The 14,701-nt window shown below is 46.7% G+C and overlaps 1 protein-coding gene and 1 non-coding gene across 3 annotated transcripts in view; one reads left to right on the top strand and one right to left on the bottom strand.

Annotated features, from left to right (window-relative positions):
* The window catches only part of ACO1 (aconitase 1), a 64,910-nt gene continuing 50,209 nt past the window's right edge, over positions 1–14,701 (bottom strand). For both annotated transcript variants that reach the window (XM_070375985.1, XM_070375984.1), the window contains exons 16-21: positions 13,455–13,559; positions 12,578–12,720; positions 8,828–8,975; positions 4,933–5,055; positions 1,627–1,812; positions 1–857 (exon numbers count right to left, since the gene is read on the bottom strand). In XM_070375985.1, coding sequence (XP_070232086.1) covers positions 744–857; positions 1,627–1,812; positions 4,933–5,055; positions 8,828–8,975; positions 12,578–12,720; positions 13,455–13,559 — 819 coding nt within the window. In that variant the 3' untranslated portion in view covers positions 1–743. The remainder of the gene's footprint in view (positions 858–1,626; positions 1,813–4,932; positions 5,056–8,827; positions 8,976–12,577; positions 12,721–13,454; positions 13,560–14,701) is intronic.
* On the top strand, positions 11,999–12,071 carry TRNAE-UUC (transfer RNA glutamic acid (anticodon UUC)). Its single transcript has one exon. It is a non-coding gene; the product is annotated as a tRNA-Glu (tRNA).

The raw sequence follows: 14,701 nt of genomic DNA, 5'->3' as shown, positions 1-14,701 counted from the left end.
TTTTCCTTGAAAATAGATTTAATCTTATTCAAATTAGAAATGTTCTGCATCTCTCTCCACCAAAACCACCTCCAAAGTTCTCCTCCTGATATATGAAAAGTTTTCTAGGGAAACTTTATGAAACTACTGAAAGAAATCTCCGTATTTCTTCAGTGTGGATCTGTCAAAAGGTACACAAGCAAAAACTTCAGTGTCTGAGCTGTTCATGAGGTGCCTGGGTCACTCACTGGAGGAAAGGGCGGGGTGCAGGGACTAGTCACCACGTGCGAACACGTTCCCCTCTGCCTTGTCAGCTAACACTGGTGGCGCACACAGAGGCGAAGGACTCTCCAGGGGAAGGTTTCACTGAGCAGAGGGTAACAGAGAGGAGCCAGAAACTGGGCAGGAGACGGACGTGTGTTCACCTGAACATTAGAGGCTAAGAGTGAAAAATCAACATTCAGTGATCAGTGACCTTAAAGGGCTCAACTCTCCCTTCTTGGCACAAGTGACAGTCCCACCATTCTAAGCTCCCCAATTCTACAACAAGATAAAAAGATTAACAAAAATAGAGCATGTAGAAACTGCTGATTCTGTGTGCACAGGATCCACACTGGAGCCTCAGGGCGCCCTGGGCAGGCAGCACCCCTGCGTGGAGGGGAGGGTCGGGGGAGGAGGCTGGGGCGGGGACGCTGCCAACCCAGGGCCTGCGGGCTGCGGACGCTGTGCTTCCTCCTGCCACCGGGCAGCTGGGACACCAGGGCCTACTTGGTCATCTTGCGGATCATGTAGTTGAGGATGCCCCCGTTATGGAAATAAGTGAGCTCCACGTCGGTGTCAAACCTCATGACAGCCTGGAAGGTCTTCCCGGTATCCAGCTGGGAGGATGGATAAGCAGAGAATTGCTGAGGGAGGAGACGAGCCAGCCCTCAGACTGCCCCTCCAAGTGCAGTCCATGCCCTGGCAGCACCCAGCACCCAGAGCAGGTGCCCGCCGGCTCCAGCCCAGACCCGCTGAGCAGTAAGCTGTGTTTTACTTAACAAGATGCCCCAGGTACTGATCTACAAGGTAAAGCCCTGCAGAGCATCTGTGATGCAAGTGAGAGACACTGGAGAATTAGAAACAGCCTCTTGGGGCAGCAATTACTAGCGATTCGGAATATTTTCGAAGCCTTCACCAGGGACGGCCCAAGGAAGGAAGTGTTGGCAGCCAGCAGGCACTTCACTAAGGTTGTCCCCTAGGCGCTGGCCCAGAGGCTCGCCCTGGGACACGGCTCAGCAGCTCAGTCTGCCTGGGCGGCTAGATCACCCTGGGACCACGGTGGCGCACTTCATCCTCGGCTTACCCAGGGCTGATCTGTCGTTTTCACCTCAGTGCTAATCAAAGCCAGGGCGAGGTGAGGTGCAGGAATGGGGTGAGTGTGTCTGTTCACATTTTTATCATAAAAAGGTGTTTTAAACGCCCTGTCCCTGAGCTTTTCATCACTATTCTCCCAATGCAGGAGACATGAGTTCAATCCCTGGGTGGGGAACTAAGATCCTGCATGACCTGCAGTGTGACCAGATTAAAACAAACAAACAAAAAAAGACTGATGACAAACACGGGGCCCCTTTTAGCTGGACCTGGCCTGGAAAGGCACTGACTTACCTTGATCTGGACTTTCATTCGTGGTTTCAGGGTTTCTGGAATGCTAATAGTGTATCGTTCACGCCCAGTGAGTCCCAGGGTGTCTGCATTCTCCCCAGGGAGGTACTCGAGAGGGATCACCCCCATCCCGACCAAGTTACTTCGGTGAATGCGCTCGTAACTCTCTGCTAGGACAGCTCTGATTCCCTGAGAAACCAAGAGAGTAAGTAGTTCGGACACAGTTTTTCTTTAGATACACAGACACCTTACAAAAGGGTTCTTAAGTCAAAACTCTTCTCCTGCCTAAATTCTTCTTAAGTACCAATTAATCCTTTACATAAAATGTTGTCATTATAAATAGCACCGTAGCTGACCAACTGCCTCCACTGGATAAGCAGCATGTAGGCAATGAAATGAACTCTCTGCTTCTACCTCCACCAACCCTGGATGGAGACACTGGTACCGTGCCCCGCACCCTGGGAGTCAGTGGTCTGTCAGATATTTGAACCCACAAAGTCTAACCACACACTTAGTTTGTGATACAAACTCCCATTGTGTCTGGAAACCACACTACAAAGAAACACAAAGAAAATTCATTTCCCCCCTTGAATTTCGGTATTATTGTAGGCTGTATTAGCAGACACAGAAGATTTAATCAAAACACAACTTTCAGAACATACTACAGAGAAAGAAATTGATCACCTGCTGTGTGCCGCTTTTATACCTCCTGTTTCAAGGATCAAATTGCACTGAATATAATCTTGATATAAAGCTTCCTATGAAGTACATTTTATTGATAACATATAAGTGACAATATACAGCAATGATCAGTAAACCAGGATACCTGATTAACTAAATACCCAAATCTCAAATATTAGTTAACTGTAATATAATATTAAGATACCCGTAAAAGCTCTCAACATCCTTTCAGATCCCCTGAATCAGGGTCACTCAGGAAGCTTGTTAAAAAATGTAGATTCTTGGGTACTTACTACCCCTGATCTACTGTATCAGAATCTCTTACAGGAAGCATGGGTGGGAGAAGATGGGATTCTTTTAAGTCTGGAGAACCATGGCTAGACAGAGGTGTTCTAAAACTCTGCTGATATTACAATCACCAGGGGAGGCTTTTAAAATCCAGACGTCCAGGCCTTTCACCTTACCAACCAAACCAGAATGTCTGGGAATGAGATCTGGGCATAGGTATTTTTTAAATCACAAAGTGTTTCCAAGTTTAAAAGTACAGATTTAAAAGAGTAGATTCTTTATGACAGTAGGTATTTTGTATAGATTTATGTACATATGTACTGTGTATTCATTTGGGGGGAAGGGGCAATGGTTGTAAAGACAGGTTATTCACGCCCCAAGCTCTGTGAGGAGGGCTGTGTGGGGCTGCAGGTCACACTGCCCGGCCCTCTCTGCCTGCGGACAATGTGGCTGAGGCTGGCCAGCTACAGAAGGAAGTGTGCACGGCTGTCTGGGCAGACAGAACTCAGGGCAGTTCTGTAGAGAAGCTGACACTTGCAGAGTCAGGACCCTAAAAGAGGGCTGTTCCCTTGTTCTTTGTATACCCGCTGCTCTCCTGGTCGGGCTTCGCCTCCGCCCTACTCACCTGCGTGCTTGCCCTCTGCCCCTTAAGCCAGGACGGCCCCACCTGTTAGTTCATTAAAGGGAAACACTTATCCTCTGATGGCTGTTACTTGAGGGGCTATGAGGGACATGGCCCAGCTCTGGTTTCCCTGGTAACTGACAGCCAACCTGATGTCAATCCCTGCTCTAATAAATGGGAGGAGCTGCCTCCTGCTCCCAGGGGTAGAAGTGTGTCCTGCCTGCAGTCAGCTGCGCCCCACCCCCATGCTTCAGATGTGTAAGAGCCTCCCTCTGTGAGACCACTGTGAGGTCTCTCTAAGAGCCTCCCTCTGTGAGACTACTGATGCCTCTCTCGCCATCGCCAGGCTCTTTCTTTGGCCCTGTGGCTGGTGCAGCCCCACCAGACTCAAGAGCCCCCCTGTGCCAGGACTCGTCTATCCAGACCTTACTGTCTCCCGCCCAGCCCCAGACTGCTCCTGCTCTCACTGCTGTTGCCAGTGCCTGACTCCCTTCCTAAAATCCTTCCTTTTGTAATTTCTTAGGTTCTTTTCAGCATTTTCTAGAAAAAGCAGGCCTTCGACAAATTACCAACTAATAACATATCTTTTCTCCACACCCCGTATCCACTGCAAACTGATGGACTTAAAAAAAGTGGGGCGAGTGTTGATAAGACCTGGGCATCTGGAGGGCTGTCTGCAAGACAGCCATGTATTTTTTACTGCACTTGTGGATATCAACTGACCTAGCGTTTGCCAAGTGCAGTGATTTGCTCAAGCCATTGTTATTTGAACGGATATCAGCTAAGCTATTCTGCCCCCCACTGAGGACTGAAGCCAGGCCCTAGGAGTGGCCCTGCTTTCATGGCCAGCAAAGGGGCCAGAGGTAAAAACTCCTGTGGGGCCCCCTCCCACAGGGACAGCTTACGGGTCAAGCCCTGAAACGGCTGAAGGTTCTGAGGAGCTGTCTACACACAGAGAGGGCTTCCTTTTCTAACTGAGCCCGTACGCAGACCATTCACTGGCAGTGAAAAGCAGCTGTAAAAAGTGCATTCCCTGAGTTTATTCAAAGCTCAGGCTCCTGGGCTTCCCTTGTGGCTCAGCTGGTAAAGAATCCACCTGCAATGTGGGAGACCTGGGTTCGATCCCTGGGTTGGGAAGATCCCCTGGAGAAGGAAACGGCTACCCACTCCAGCATTCTGGCCTGGAGAAATGCCATGGACTGTATAGTTCATAGGGTTGCAAAGAGTCAGACACAACTGAGAGACTTTCACTTTCAGGCTCCTGATGTTTTCCCTTCTGTGAACCTAACAGACAAGGCAGTAGCCACAGCTTACTCCTCACACTGACCTGGGACAAGGGCCTTAGATAAGCTTCAGGTGCTAACCTGAGAGCATTATGAAAACCATGAAACTTTCCCCATTAAAAAAAAAAAGACATACATTCCACACTTCTGGATGTAATTTCATAGACTTCAAGATCCTCCCCTCAACTGTTGTACAGACAGTTGATCCATGGCTCCCAGGGTAGCAACATTCGATGGTGGGGAACCGGGTGACTCTACTTCACTCAGTGAGGGAAGCCCCGATCTACCAAGCGAGAGGCGAGAAAACAGTCCACGCCTCCCCGAGCTTGCTTTGCTCTCCCACAGCATCTTCTTGGAAAGTAAAGCCTCGCTCCCAGCTTCCCTTCTGGTTTAGGGGAGCAGCTGCCTGCAGGGCTGTCTCTATGTCCTACTCACCAGGAGGAAAGGGCCCTTGGCGGCCCAGTCTCGGGAGCTGCCCGAGCCGTACTCTTTGCCGGCCAGGACGATGAGGGGGAGGCCCGCCTGCTGGTACCGCTCAGCGGCGTCGAACACATCAAGCTGAGGAGGAGAGGAGGAAGGTTTTACCGACAGAGTAAAGGCACAGCGTGTAGACAGAGGCCAGTGAGTCCTGGGAGGACATGCAGGAGTGTCTGCAGTCGGCCAAGCCACTGTAAATTCAATGGCAAACTCAACCAATCAATTGCCTGGTCTACAAATTTCCAGTTAATGCCATCTATTAATACTTACCTCTGTCAAATTGAATTTTATACTCTTAAGTGAAATGCCTTATTGTCCTAATTTTAGAAAAACATTCAAATCCTAGGGCATCAGGGGGAAAAAGGAAATTAGATCAGTTTTTTTTTTTTAACTCTTCTATTGATTAAAATATTTTAAAGCAAAAGCAGATAATCCCACCTAAATCTGGGTTTTGATTCTGTACCAGAGACTTGGTGATGGTCAGCTGTGAAGGGTGGCCAAACACAAAAAAAGGTCACGTGTTTGGAAATTACAAAAATGCAGACTTTTATTCATCACCCTCCTACGTGGAGGTCAAGGAAACGATAGTAGAAACACTGATGAAGCACCAATCAATAAAGGACAAGAAAGGGATAAGGAATCTCTTAGTATGTATGAGAAACAGCTTTAACAAACAGATTTGTTTGTTTCTCATAGGAACTCTGAACATTCTGCTGAGCTGAGGCTTCACAAAGACAGGTGATATCATTGATGGTGAGTAATGAAATTTTTTTTTTGTCACTACTTAAGTCAGAAAATAAGACCCCTCCAAAGAGTCCAAAGGAGTGTTTGATTTGAAAGGAGCTCTAGAAAGGTATATAATCAAACTCTCAAGTAGGCTTTCACAAATTACTATTGTGGTAAAAGGATGGAGACTGTGGTTAATGTCACACGGCACTGCCTAAATCTAAGTAGGGTTCTGTCTGTCTTCAGATGAACAGAACTCACAAATATAGAAACAGTTGGAAAAAAACACAAAAAACAGAGTAAAAGCCTGCTCTGTCTAACCAAAAAGCCTGGATGCTTTCAAAGACCAGGAAAGAAACAACCTACCCGATATTTTCAGAGGTATCTATTACTAGTTTGGATATTAAGAATGTGGGAGTGTGTGTCTTAAAGTGCTTTCAAAACTACCACAGAGCTGACAAGCCCAAGGCAGAGCGGCTGGGTTGTGGAACCCAGCTGTGTGGACTTGGCAGGTTTGAATTCCGGGCTCCTGGCTTTTCTCTTGTGTGCGTCAAACTGAGAGTAGCAAGCAGCTTATAAAGCATCGGCTCCCTGCACTCTCCCTCTCTTCTAAAGAAAGCATCAAGTTAGTGGTTTCTTCTGATATCTCACCTCTGGATCCCTAAGTATATAATCAGTCAGTTCATTTCTCCTTTTTTTTATTATCCATTAAATTCCTACTTAGAGGATTTAGTTCTTTCAACTACCTCTCTTGTAGGGCCCTCCCCCTCCCAACCTCTCCTCTCCAGGGCCTTCTAATATCACTGTCTTTTTTTTTTTTTGGCCATATGTTTTGATGACGTACATGCTATTTACAGCTGAGCCACATAATGGACTCAGATTTCCTTTTCTTGGCAATTGAAAAAATTTTTTTCCCACTGGAAATAATAAATTTGTATGTGTGTGTGCACAGGTGTTCACCTGTTTCTGTGTCCCTACCAATTAACTAACGAATATACTACCTAAAGTATCGACATAAGTCTTTTCTGGAGACATTCACATCTGTCAGGCAATTTACTTTAAAAGTCTTTTTCACGTGGTGTCACTCCCTACGCCCTCATTCCTGTGTGGAGCGCTGACTCTCTGAGGCGTGTTTATGTGACAGAGGAGACTTCCTTCCCCGGCATCCTGGTGATTCCCTGCATTTCCTTTTCCTGGATCCTACATCTTCCCCTATATTTGGTTTATTCTCTCGTTTTGGTGGAACACAATTACCAAGTAGCTTTCTGAGACTGGGGCTGACAGATTATTTTTAAAGCTTTTGAATATCTGATTGTGTTGTTACTTTACCCTCACTTGGCTGGTCGTATGAGGGATACAGACTTTAGAGTGCCAACAATTTTCCTCAGTCTAAGTCCCTGGGTTGCCCTGAGTGCGTCTGATCCCCAGAAGAGTGCACGTAAGCTTTTTTCCCCCTCTCCGAAGTTTCTAGATCTTCTCCTTACCTCTGCTGTTCTTAATTTCACAGTGATGTGACCTGGAGTGAGTATTAATCATGTGGCTGGGTGTGGTCAGTGGACCTTTTGATCTGGAATCTCAGATTTTGCACTTGAAGAATTTCTTGTGTTAACTCTTAACAATTTCCTCTCAGATTCTATCTGTTCTCTTTAGCATCTTTATTCAGTCAGATGCTGGTCCTCCTCGGTTCAGGCTTTGATTTTTCTTACATTTCCTAATTTCCCCTTTGTCTTTCTACCTTCTGGAAGATTTTCTCAACTAGTCAACTTTTCCTGTGAAATTTTTTAGGGACTTTTTTTTTTTTAAAGAGCTCCTTCTTGTCTTCTGATTATACCAACAGAAAATCATCCCTTATCACTCTGACGAAATAATTGTTTTTCTTAGTTTTCTTCTACTCTGTGCATTATCTGTTTTTCTCTTTATTCCTCTGTTTCTTGTCTAGGTCTGTCTTTCAAGTTCAAGGCCTGACTCCAATGTCTCTTCATCTCTGATGCTGTCTCCTTATTTAAGCTGAGGCACTAACCATCTGACTAGGAGTTCTGTGCACGGTAGGGCTGTCAATGAGGGATCCCACCATGACAGCTGGCATCCTGGAGGCCCTCAAAGTCTATTAACTGCAAGTCCCTCCTTGGTCTCCTGGGGACTTCACCACGCGTTTGTATCCTTTTCACTTACTCGTCTGTTGTCCCTGCTGGGCCCTGAACAAACACGTCCTGGGCACTTGCTCTGTGCGGGATGGGCTTCCCAGGTGGCGCACTGGTAAAGAACCCGCCTGCCAAGGCAGGAGGCACAAGAGATGTGGGTTTGACCCCTGGGTTGGGAAGGTGCCCTGGAGTAGGAAATGGTAACCCATTCCAGGATTCTTGCCTGGGAATTCCCATGGACAGAGCAGCCTGGCAGGCTATAGTCCATGGGGTTGCAGAGTTGACTAAGTGACTGAAGCATGCATGCCACCCAGGGTTAAGCCTCAGAACCTTAAAAACCAGATATTATTTTACTTTGCAAGTAAGAAAAGTGAAGCTCAGAGAGGTAGACAGATTGCTGAAGAAGGCTCCACTGCTGGTCTGAGGTGGAGCTGGGACTTGAACCCAGGCTTGTCTGACTCCAAGGGCAGGCTTTCCCACCTCTCCCCATGCCTGCCCTCTGTGAACAGACAATTCCAGCTCTAATAAACCAACTCCACGGGGTTCCTACTGGGACCCAAGCAGGCCTGCACAGTCCTCTGTATCCTTCCTTCCCTAAGGTATGATTGATTAAATGTTACTGAAGTCATAAAACAGCACTTCTTAGGAAATATCCTCCACCTTAACCTGGAATTTCCCCTTCAAGTATTCTGAACTGATGAAACCTCAATCGGAGGCTTTTTAAGCTCAACCCTTAAGAAACTAGATTTAGTTAAAGCATGAAGCAGAAATCTCTAAGTAGGAAAAGGCCTCTCAGTTTAAAGGGACTCTTCTTTAGGGATGAACTCTACATATATGGGACGCTTGGCAAGAGGGGTTATGTAAAGCAGGAGGTAGGATGAGGTGTGGGAAAAAATAAGACCCAAGGGGAAGTGGCAGTGCAAGCACTGAAGCGCCCAGAGCCCGAGAAATGCTGGCTCTAGCGGGAGCACAGACATCATACTCACAATTTCACCAGAAGGCAGGTGGATAGTCTGCGGTGCCTGCTTGTTCAAGAATTTGTTTAATAAGCGGATGTTGGCAAATGTCCCCCGCGCCATGATGGCATCATTCCCTCGGCGGGAGCCGTAGGAGTTGAATTCTCGAGGAGTCAGGCTGATAACGAAAGCAGGAGAGAAGCTGGTTTAGGGAACTGAGAGATGAAACCTGGCTTACACCATGAAAGGGGGTAAAAATCACAAACCTAGGTGTTTCTGTAAGTCTACCAAGTCTTGTTCTCCAAGGTGGAAACACTGTTTCAAACCATAGCTTCGACCGAGGGCACGATGAGAGGCAGCAGGTGCGATGGTGAACCTATAGCCTCCCAGCAGCAACCTACAGTCTTATAAGTCTGGGTAGAGCAAGCGGGAGGAACTTTAATAAGAGTATTTTATTTATTCAGTAAGGTAGCCTATAAAGTTTCATTAAAAGTAAAATGTTAAAAATGGGTAGGAAAAAAAAAGGAAGCAAAGGGAATACTCCGGGTAGGTCAGTTTGGTGGAGCCAAGAGTGGGGGACACATAAAATACATTCTATAAATTAAACAGAAGTAAGTTCAAATTTGTCCAGGAACTCAATGCAATTAAAAAACACGTAACTGGCAACATGACTTAGTATTGTTGTAAGATCAAAAGCAGGGCAGGGACGAAGGAGCAGAACAAGAACGGCTGGTCCTAAAATCAAAGAAAAGTCTGGTCTGTGGGTCCGAACGAAAGGATGTTTTGAGATGTCAGGAACAACATCTTAACAATGAACAGTGACCAGTTCACTGGGCTGTTTCTTAAAATGCTAGAAGCCATGTGTCTTGATGATTTATTCGTTAGCTCAATTCTGAAGACTGAGAATCTACGCATGGGCTTCAGGAGTAGGTAAGTGTGTCTATGAACCCCTGAAATTATGTCCAAATGTGGATATGTATTTTTCGGGAAAGGTATATTTCGTTTCATGCTATTCTCTAAAGACTATCAATAACCACCAATCAAAAAAGGTGTTGGTTACTTCTCTCTTCCTAGTTTTCTTCTTCCAGCCTCAACTCTGTTTCTCTAGTTTCTCTGTCCTTAGAAGCCTTTCCCATTCATTCATTCAACAACTTTTCACTGAGCACCAACTGCATGCCAGGAGCCGTCAGGTGCCTGGGATACAGCAAATCCCTGCTTTTGCAGGGCTTACATCCTAGAAGGTAGAGACAGAGACGTTTTTTTAAAAGAGCACCCTACACAAGTGTTACTAGATTGTGGTTAATACCTAAGAAAAAGTAGGCCAGGGCAAGAAAGAGTATGGTGGGCATGACCTTATGGAGGAAGACTTGAACTTGGCGTGGGAGTTTGTTAAGAGGGTATCTTGGGGAAAAGCATCCAAGAGGAGAAAAAGGTGAGCTCACCCGAAGGCTCTCAGGCAGAGGGGTACTTGGCCTTGTCTGAACATTCAGGGAACAAGGTGGTGGGCAGCGTGTCCCAAGCAGTGTGGGTGAGGGGAAGAGTAGGAATCACCGACCCACCTTGAACATCTGCCCTTTTCTATTTGCTGATGGACTTGCATCTCCCACTCAAGACAGAATCATCCCTTTAAAAGCTCATAATAGGGATGGTATGGGGAGGGAAGTGGGAAGGGGGTTCAGGATTGGAAACACGTGTACACACGTGGCGGTTTCATGTTGATGTATGGCAAAACCAATACAATATTGTAAAGTAATGAGCCTCTAATTAAAATAAATACATTTGTTAAAAAAAAAAGAAAACATACAGATGGCCAATATGTACATGAAAAGATGCTTAACATTGTTAAAAAATAAATAAATAAATAAAAGCTCATAACATGAGGACTTCCCTTAGGCGGCCCAGGGGCTAAGACACCAGGCTTCCAGTGCAGTGCGCCCGGGTCCCATCCCTGCTCGGGGCCCTAGATCCCCAGTGCAGTGCGCCCGGGTCCCATCCCTGCTCGGGGCCCTAGATCCCCAGTGCAGTGCACCCGGGTCCCATCCCTGCTGGGGCCCTAGATCCCCAGTGCAGTGCACCCGGGTCCCATCCCTGCTGGGGCACTAGATCCCACGTGCTGCAACTAAGACCCGGCCCAGCCAAACAATAAAACAAATAAATGTTAAAATCTCGTATGTATGACGTTGGCCAAAAAGTTTGTTTGGCTTTTTCCATACCATCTTAACAGTAGACAGCCCTGAGTGAACTTTTTGACCAACCCGCTATCTGTGTATGGGCAGTTGCCATGCATTTAAAAAAGTAGTTGCCCCAAGTTAAAGAAAAATCTCGACACAGACCACTGTGCGTTCACCTCCGTTAGATCTGGGCTGTCTTCTTAAACTCACAACACGCATATCTCGGTCTGAATGAACAGACTGTCCCATGGGATGCACTAGGAAAAGGCAGAGACTGAATGCGCGTGAGAGAAGGGGAAAGTTGTGAAGAGAATGGGTTACTCGCCCAGCAAGTGAGAGGAGGGGCAAGGTAGCTGTCCTCTCCCACTGGGAAAAAAGGAAAAAAAGCTTCAATTCTGTTTCTCATATTGGGTCTGGGCCCTGACTCTGAAGAAGGTGACTCAGCAAGTGGGGATAGGGCCAGGAATGTTCATCTCCCCAGACGAATCTCAAGGAGTCAGATCTGGGAGGGACACTGACTGATATTGGTGCACTGTGGTGGTGGTTTAGTGTCTGACTCTTCACGACCCGTGGACTATAGCCTGCCAGGCTCCTCTGTCCATGGGGACTCTCCGGGCAAGAATACTGGAGTGCGTTGCCATGTCCTTCTCCAGGGGATCTTCTTGACTCAGGGTTTGTTAAATAGCAGTATATAATATTAGTGTGAAAGTGAAAGTGAAGTTGCTCAGTCATGTCTGACTCTTTGCGACCCCATGGACTGTAGCTTACCAGGCTCCTCTGTCCATGGGATTTTCCAGGCAAGAGTACTGGAGTAGATTGCCATTTCCTTCTCCAGGGGATCTTCCCAACCCAGGGATTGAACCCGGGTCTCCTGCATTGTAGACAGACGCTTTACTGTCTGAGCCACTAGGGAAGTCAATATGAGTGTAATACCTGTTAAAATAGGTATATGACTGAAGGATTGCTGAATGGATGTGTAAATTGCAAATCCTCAAAGCTGTTCTCTGTAAAGAACATGTCTCTTGGGACTTCCTTGGTGGTCCAGTGGATAAGACTCTGTGCTTTCAATGCTGGGGTCCTGGGTTCAATCCCCAGTCAGGGAACTAAGATCCTACGTACTGCAACCAAGCCCACACGCCACAACTACTGAGCCTGTGCGCTCCAGAGCCCACACGCCACAACTAGAGAGTCCATGGGCTGCAACAAAGACCCAGCGCAGCCAAAATAAACAGTAAACTAAAACACAACATATGTCTCTCAACCAGGAAATGTAAATGCATTTCTGGTTAAACCCCTGCCAAGTGCTTCAAGTATAACCAGACCACACAGGGGAAGAGCCTTGTACATAAATGATCAGCCAAGCTGGTGGCAGGGATGATAGCTGAGTCTAATAAGTAGACTTGCTCAAAAAGAAGGTCTCCATGTGCTGAGGTTCATGTGCTGGTGGATTCTCTAGTAGCTTCAAAGCTACAAACACAGTGATTGGTTTTCAGGCTCCAGGGTTCAGTGAAAAACTGGAGTCTGCCTCCAAACAGACCTCATGAAAAGAGGACTAACGACCTCATGCTGTCCCTTTTGTCTTCAGGCCTCCCCCCACCCCATTACTTACCCTCTGTTAGTTAAGTAGCGAGCAGCAGGGCTGTTTCTTGCGATGTTTCCAGCTGGAGAGATGTGGTCTGTTGTTACTGAATCTCCCAAGTTTAATAGCACATAGGCATCCACAATAGACTTAGGGGGCTGAAGATCCAAAGTCTAGCAAAGAACACAGGAAGTCAGTGTTTGCCTGGCTTTTCTCCAACGCATCACCAGGGGAGCCTCAACAGTAGTGGTCCACGGATCTGACCCTGATGATAGCCCCACATCAACACATAGAGAATTCTAGTTTTATTGGGTTTATCGGGGTGTTTAGTAAAGCAAGTGAATTTATGCAAAATATTCATATCTCATCCTTGAAGGAGGTGAAGTATTGGCACTATCCCCTCAAAAACAAAAGGGATGATGCTGCAAATGACATTCTTCCTCCACATCCAGAGAAGGTCCCAAATGCTGGGTACGGCAGGAGTCCTGCCTTCTACTCACATCCTCTCATCCCCTCCTCCCACTGGGAGAGCACAGACTCCTGATCATCAGTTTCAGAGAAGACGTCCCTTGTTTGTAAGGGTGTAAGGCTGAAGTACGGCAGGTCCTGGAGCCTGTTCTCCGGGACAGTCCCCCTCAGACGTTACTGAGTCTCTATCCCAGTGACACTTGATCTCCAGGGGTCTCTGCACAACCACGTGGAAGCCCTAGACAGACAAACCACAGGCCCACTCCAGCCAAATAACCCAGCTTCCTCAAGCTCTCCTCAGTGTTATCTGCTCAGGTTTGTAAAGGTTTCAACAAAGTAGGTAGTCAAAGCGAGGGTACTGGTTAATCAAGTAGATTTTACAAACCAAGAAACTTTTTGAAGAACTCATTTTGTTAAAAAAAAAAAAAAAAAATCCTACCAGGTCTTCAAAGAATGGTGGTGATTTAATGTATGTAGATTTGGGATTCCAGCAATATAGCTTATCTGACGGGGCTGCTAAGGCATTCCAGCTCTCATTCACAGTCTTGGGGAGAAAGAAAAAAAGGAGAGGCAGATCTAACCACAGTTCATCCTGAGGAAGACTTAACATGTGAACATAATATTCAAGCTAAGAGTATAGTTAGACCAATTCTTAGTCTAAATGGTCACACAACATGTCTATACAAAGATAACACCATGCTAAGTAATTTAAAAATACACATACCCTGTGACAGGCCATCTCTAAAATGACCCCATGGACCTGCCTCCTGGGAACCCTACCTGTAAATGAACCCTTCCTGCTGAGTGAGGGCTGAGCCTAGTGACTCATTTCCAGGATTAGGTTACAGAGACTGCCTTCTGTCTCTTCAACCTCTTACTTGCTCTTGCTGGCTCTGCTGGAAGCCAGTCACCATGCTGTGAAGAGACCCACCAGTAAGGCCCTGAGGGGGCCTCTCGCTGACAGTCAGTGAGAAGCTGAGGCCTTCACCCACAGCATGCGAGGTCCTGTATCCTGCCAGTGACCACACGAGCGGTCTAAGAACTGGCCCCTCCCCAGTCGAATCATCAGGTGAGGCCACAGCCTCAGACGTCACCTGGAATGAAGCCTTGTGAAGGCAGACACTCCCTGTTAAGCCGCACCTCCACTTCTGACCCACAGAAACAGATAAAAAATGTTTGCTGTTTTAATTCACTAAGTTTAGGAGTAATGTGTTGCAGAGCAACAGGTAACTAACCATATAATTTATGAAATAACAATCCAGGTTGTACCCGAGGAGAAATTATTGATGCTCTGAAGATTTGGGGAGGTAGACTTCTGGTCACAGGAACATTAGATAGTAAGTGTCGGCCAGTATGCGTTCCAGTTGGCTTGAATTTGCTCCACGTCATTAACTCAGCCTCTGGAGAAATGCATTCAACCCAGTATCCACCAAACTCCCTTCAACCATTTCCCAATGAGCAGCTTGTGGGATTCACAGTGTGTGAGTGTGATTCCCATTTGAATCTGCTCCCCAGTCTGCCCTCATATTTCAAGCCACCAGCCCCAGCCAGAAGCCCTGGGGTCAGCCTAACACAGAAACCAGGGAAAAGGGTAACATTCGAGTCTCGGAAAGTGATATGGAGCCCCATACATTCCCCCTCTGTTTGTAAAATGCACAGCAAGTTTTTTTTTTTTTTAATTTCAGC

Source organism: Bos mutus, chromosome 8 (genome assembly GCF_027580195.1).
Source record: "Bos mutus isolate GX-2022 chromosome 8, NWIPB_WYAK_1.1, whole genome shotgun sequence".
NCBI lineage: Eukaryota > Metazoa > Chordata > Mammalia > Artiodactyla > Bovidae > Bos > Bos mutus.
The sequence above is the reverse complement of the archived record's forward strand: the minus strand, read 5'-3'. Positions and strand labels throughout refer to the sequence as shown.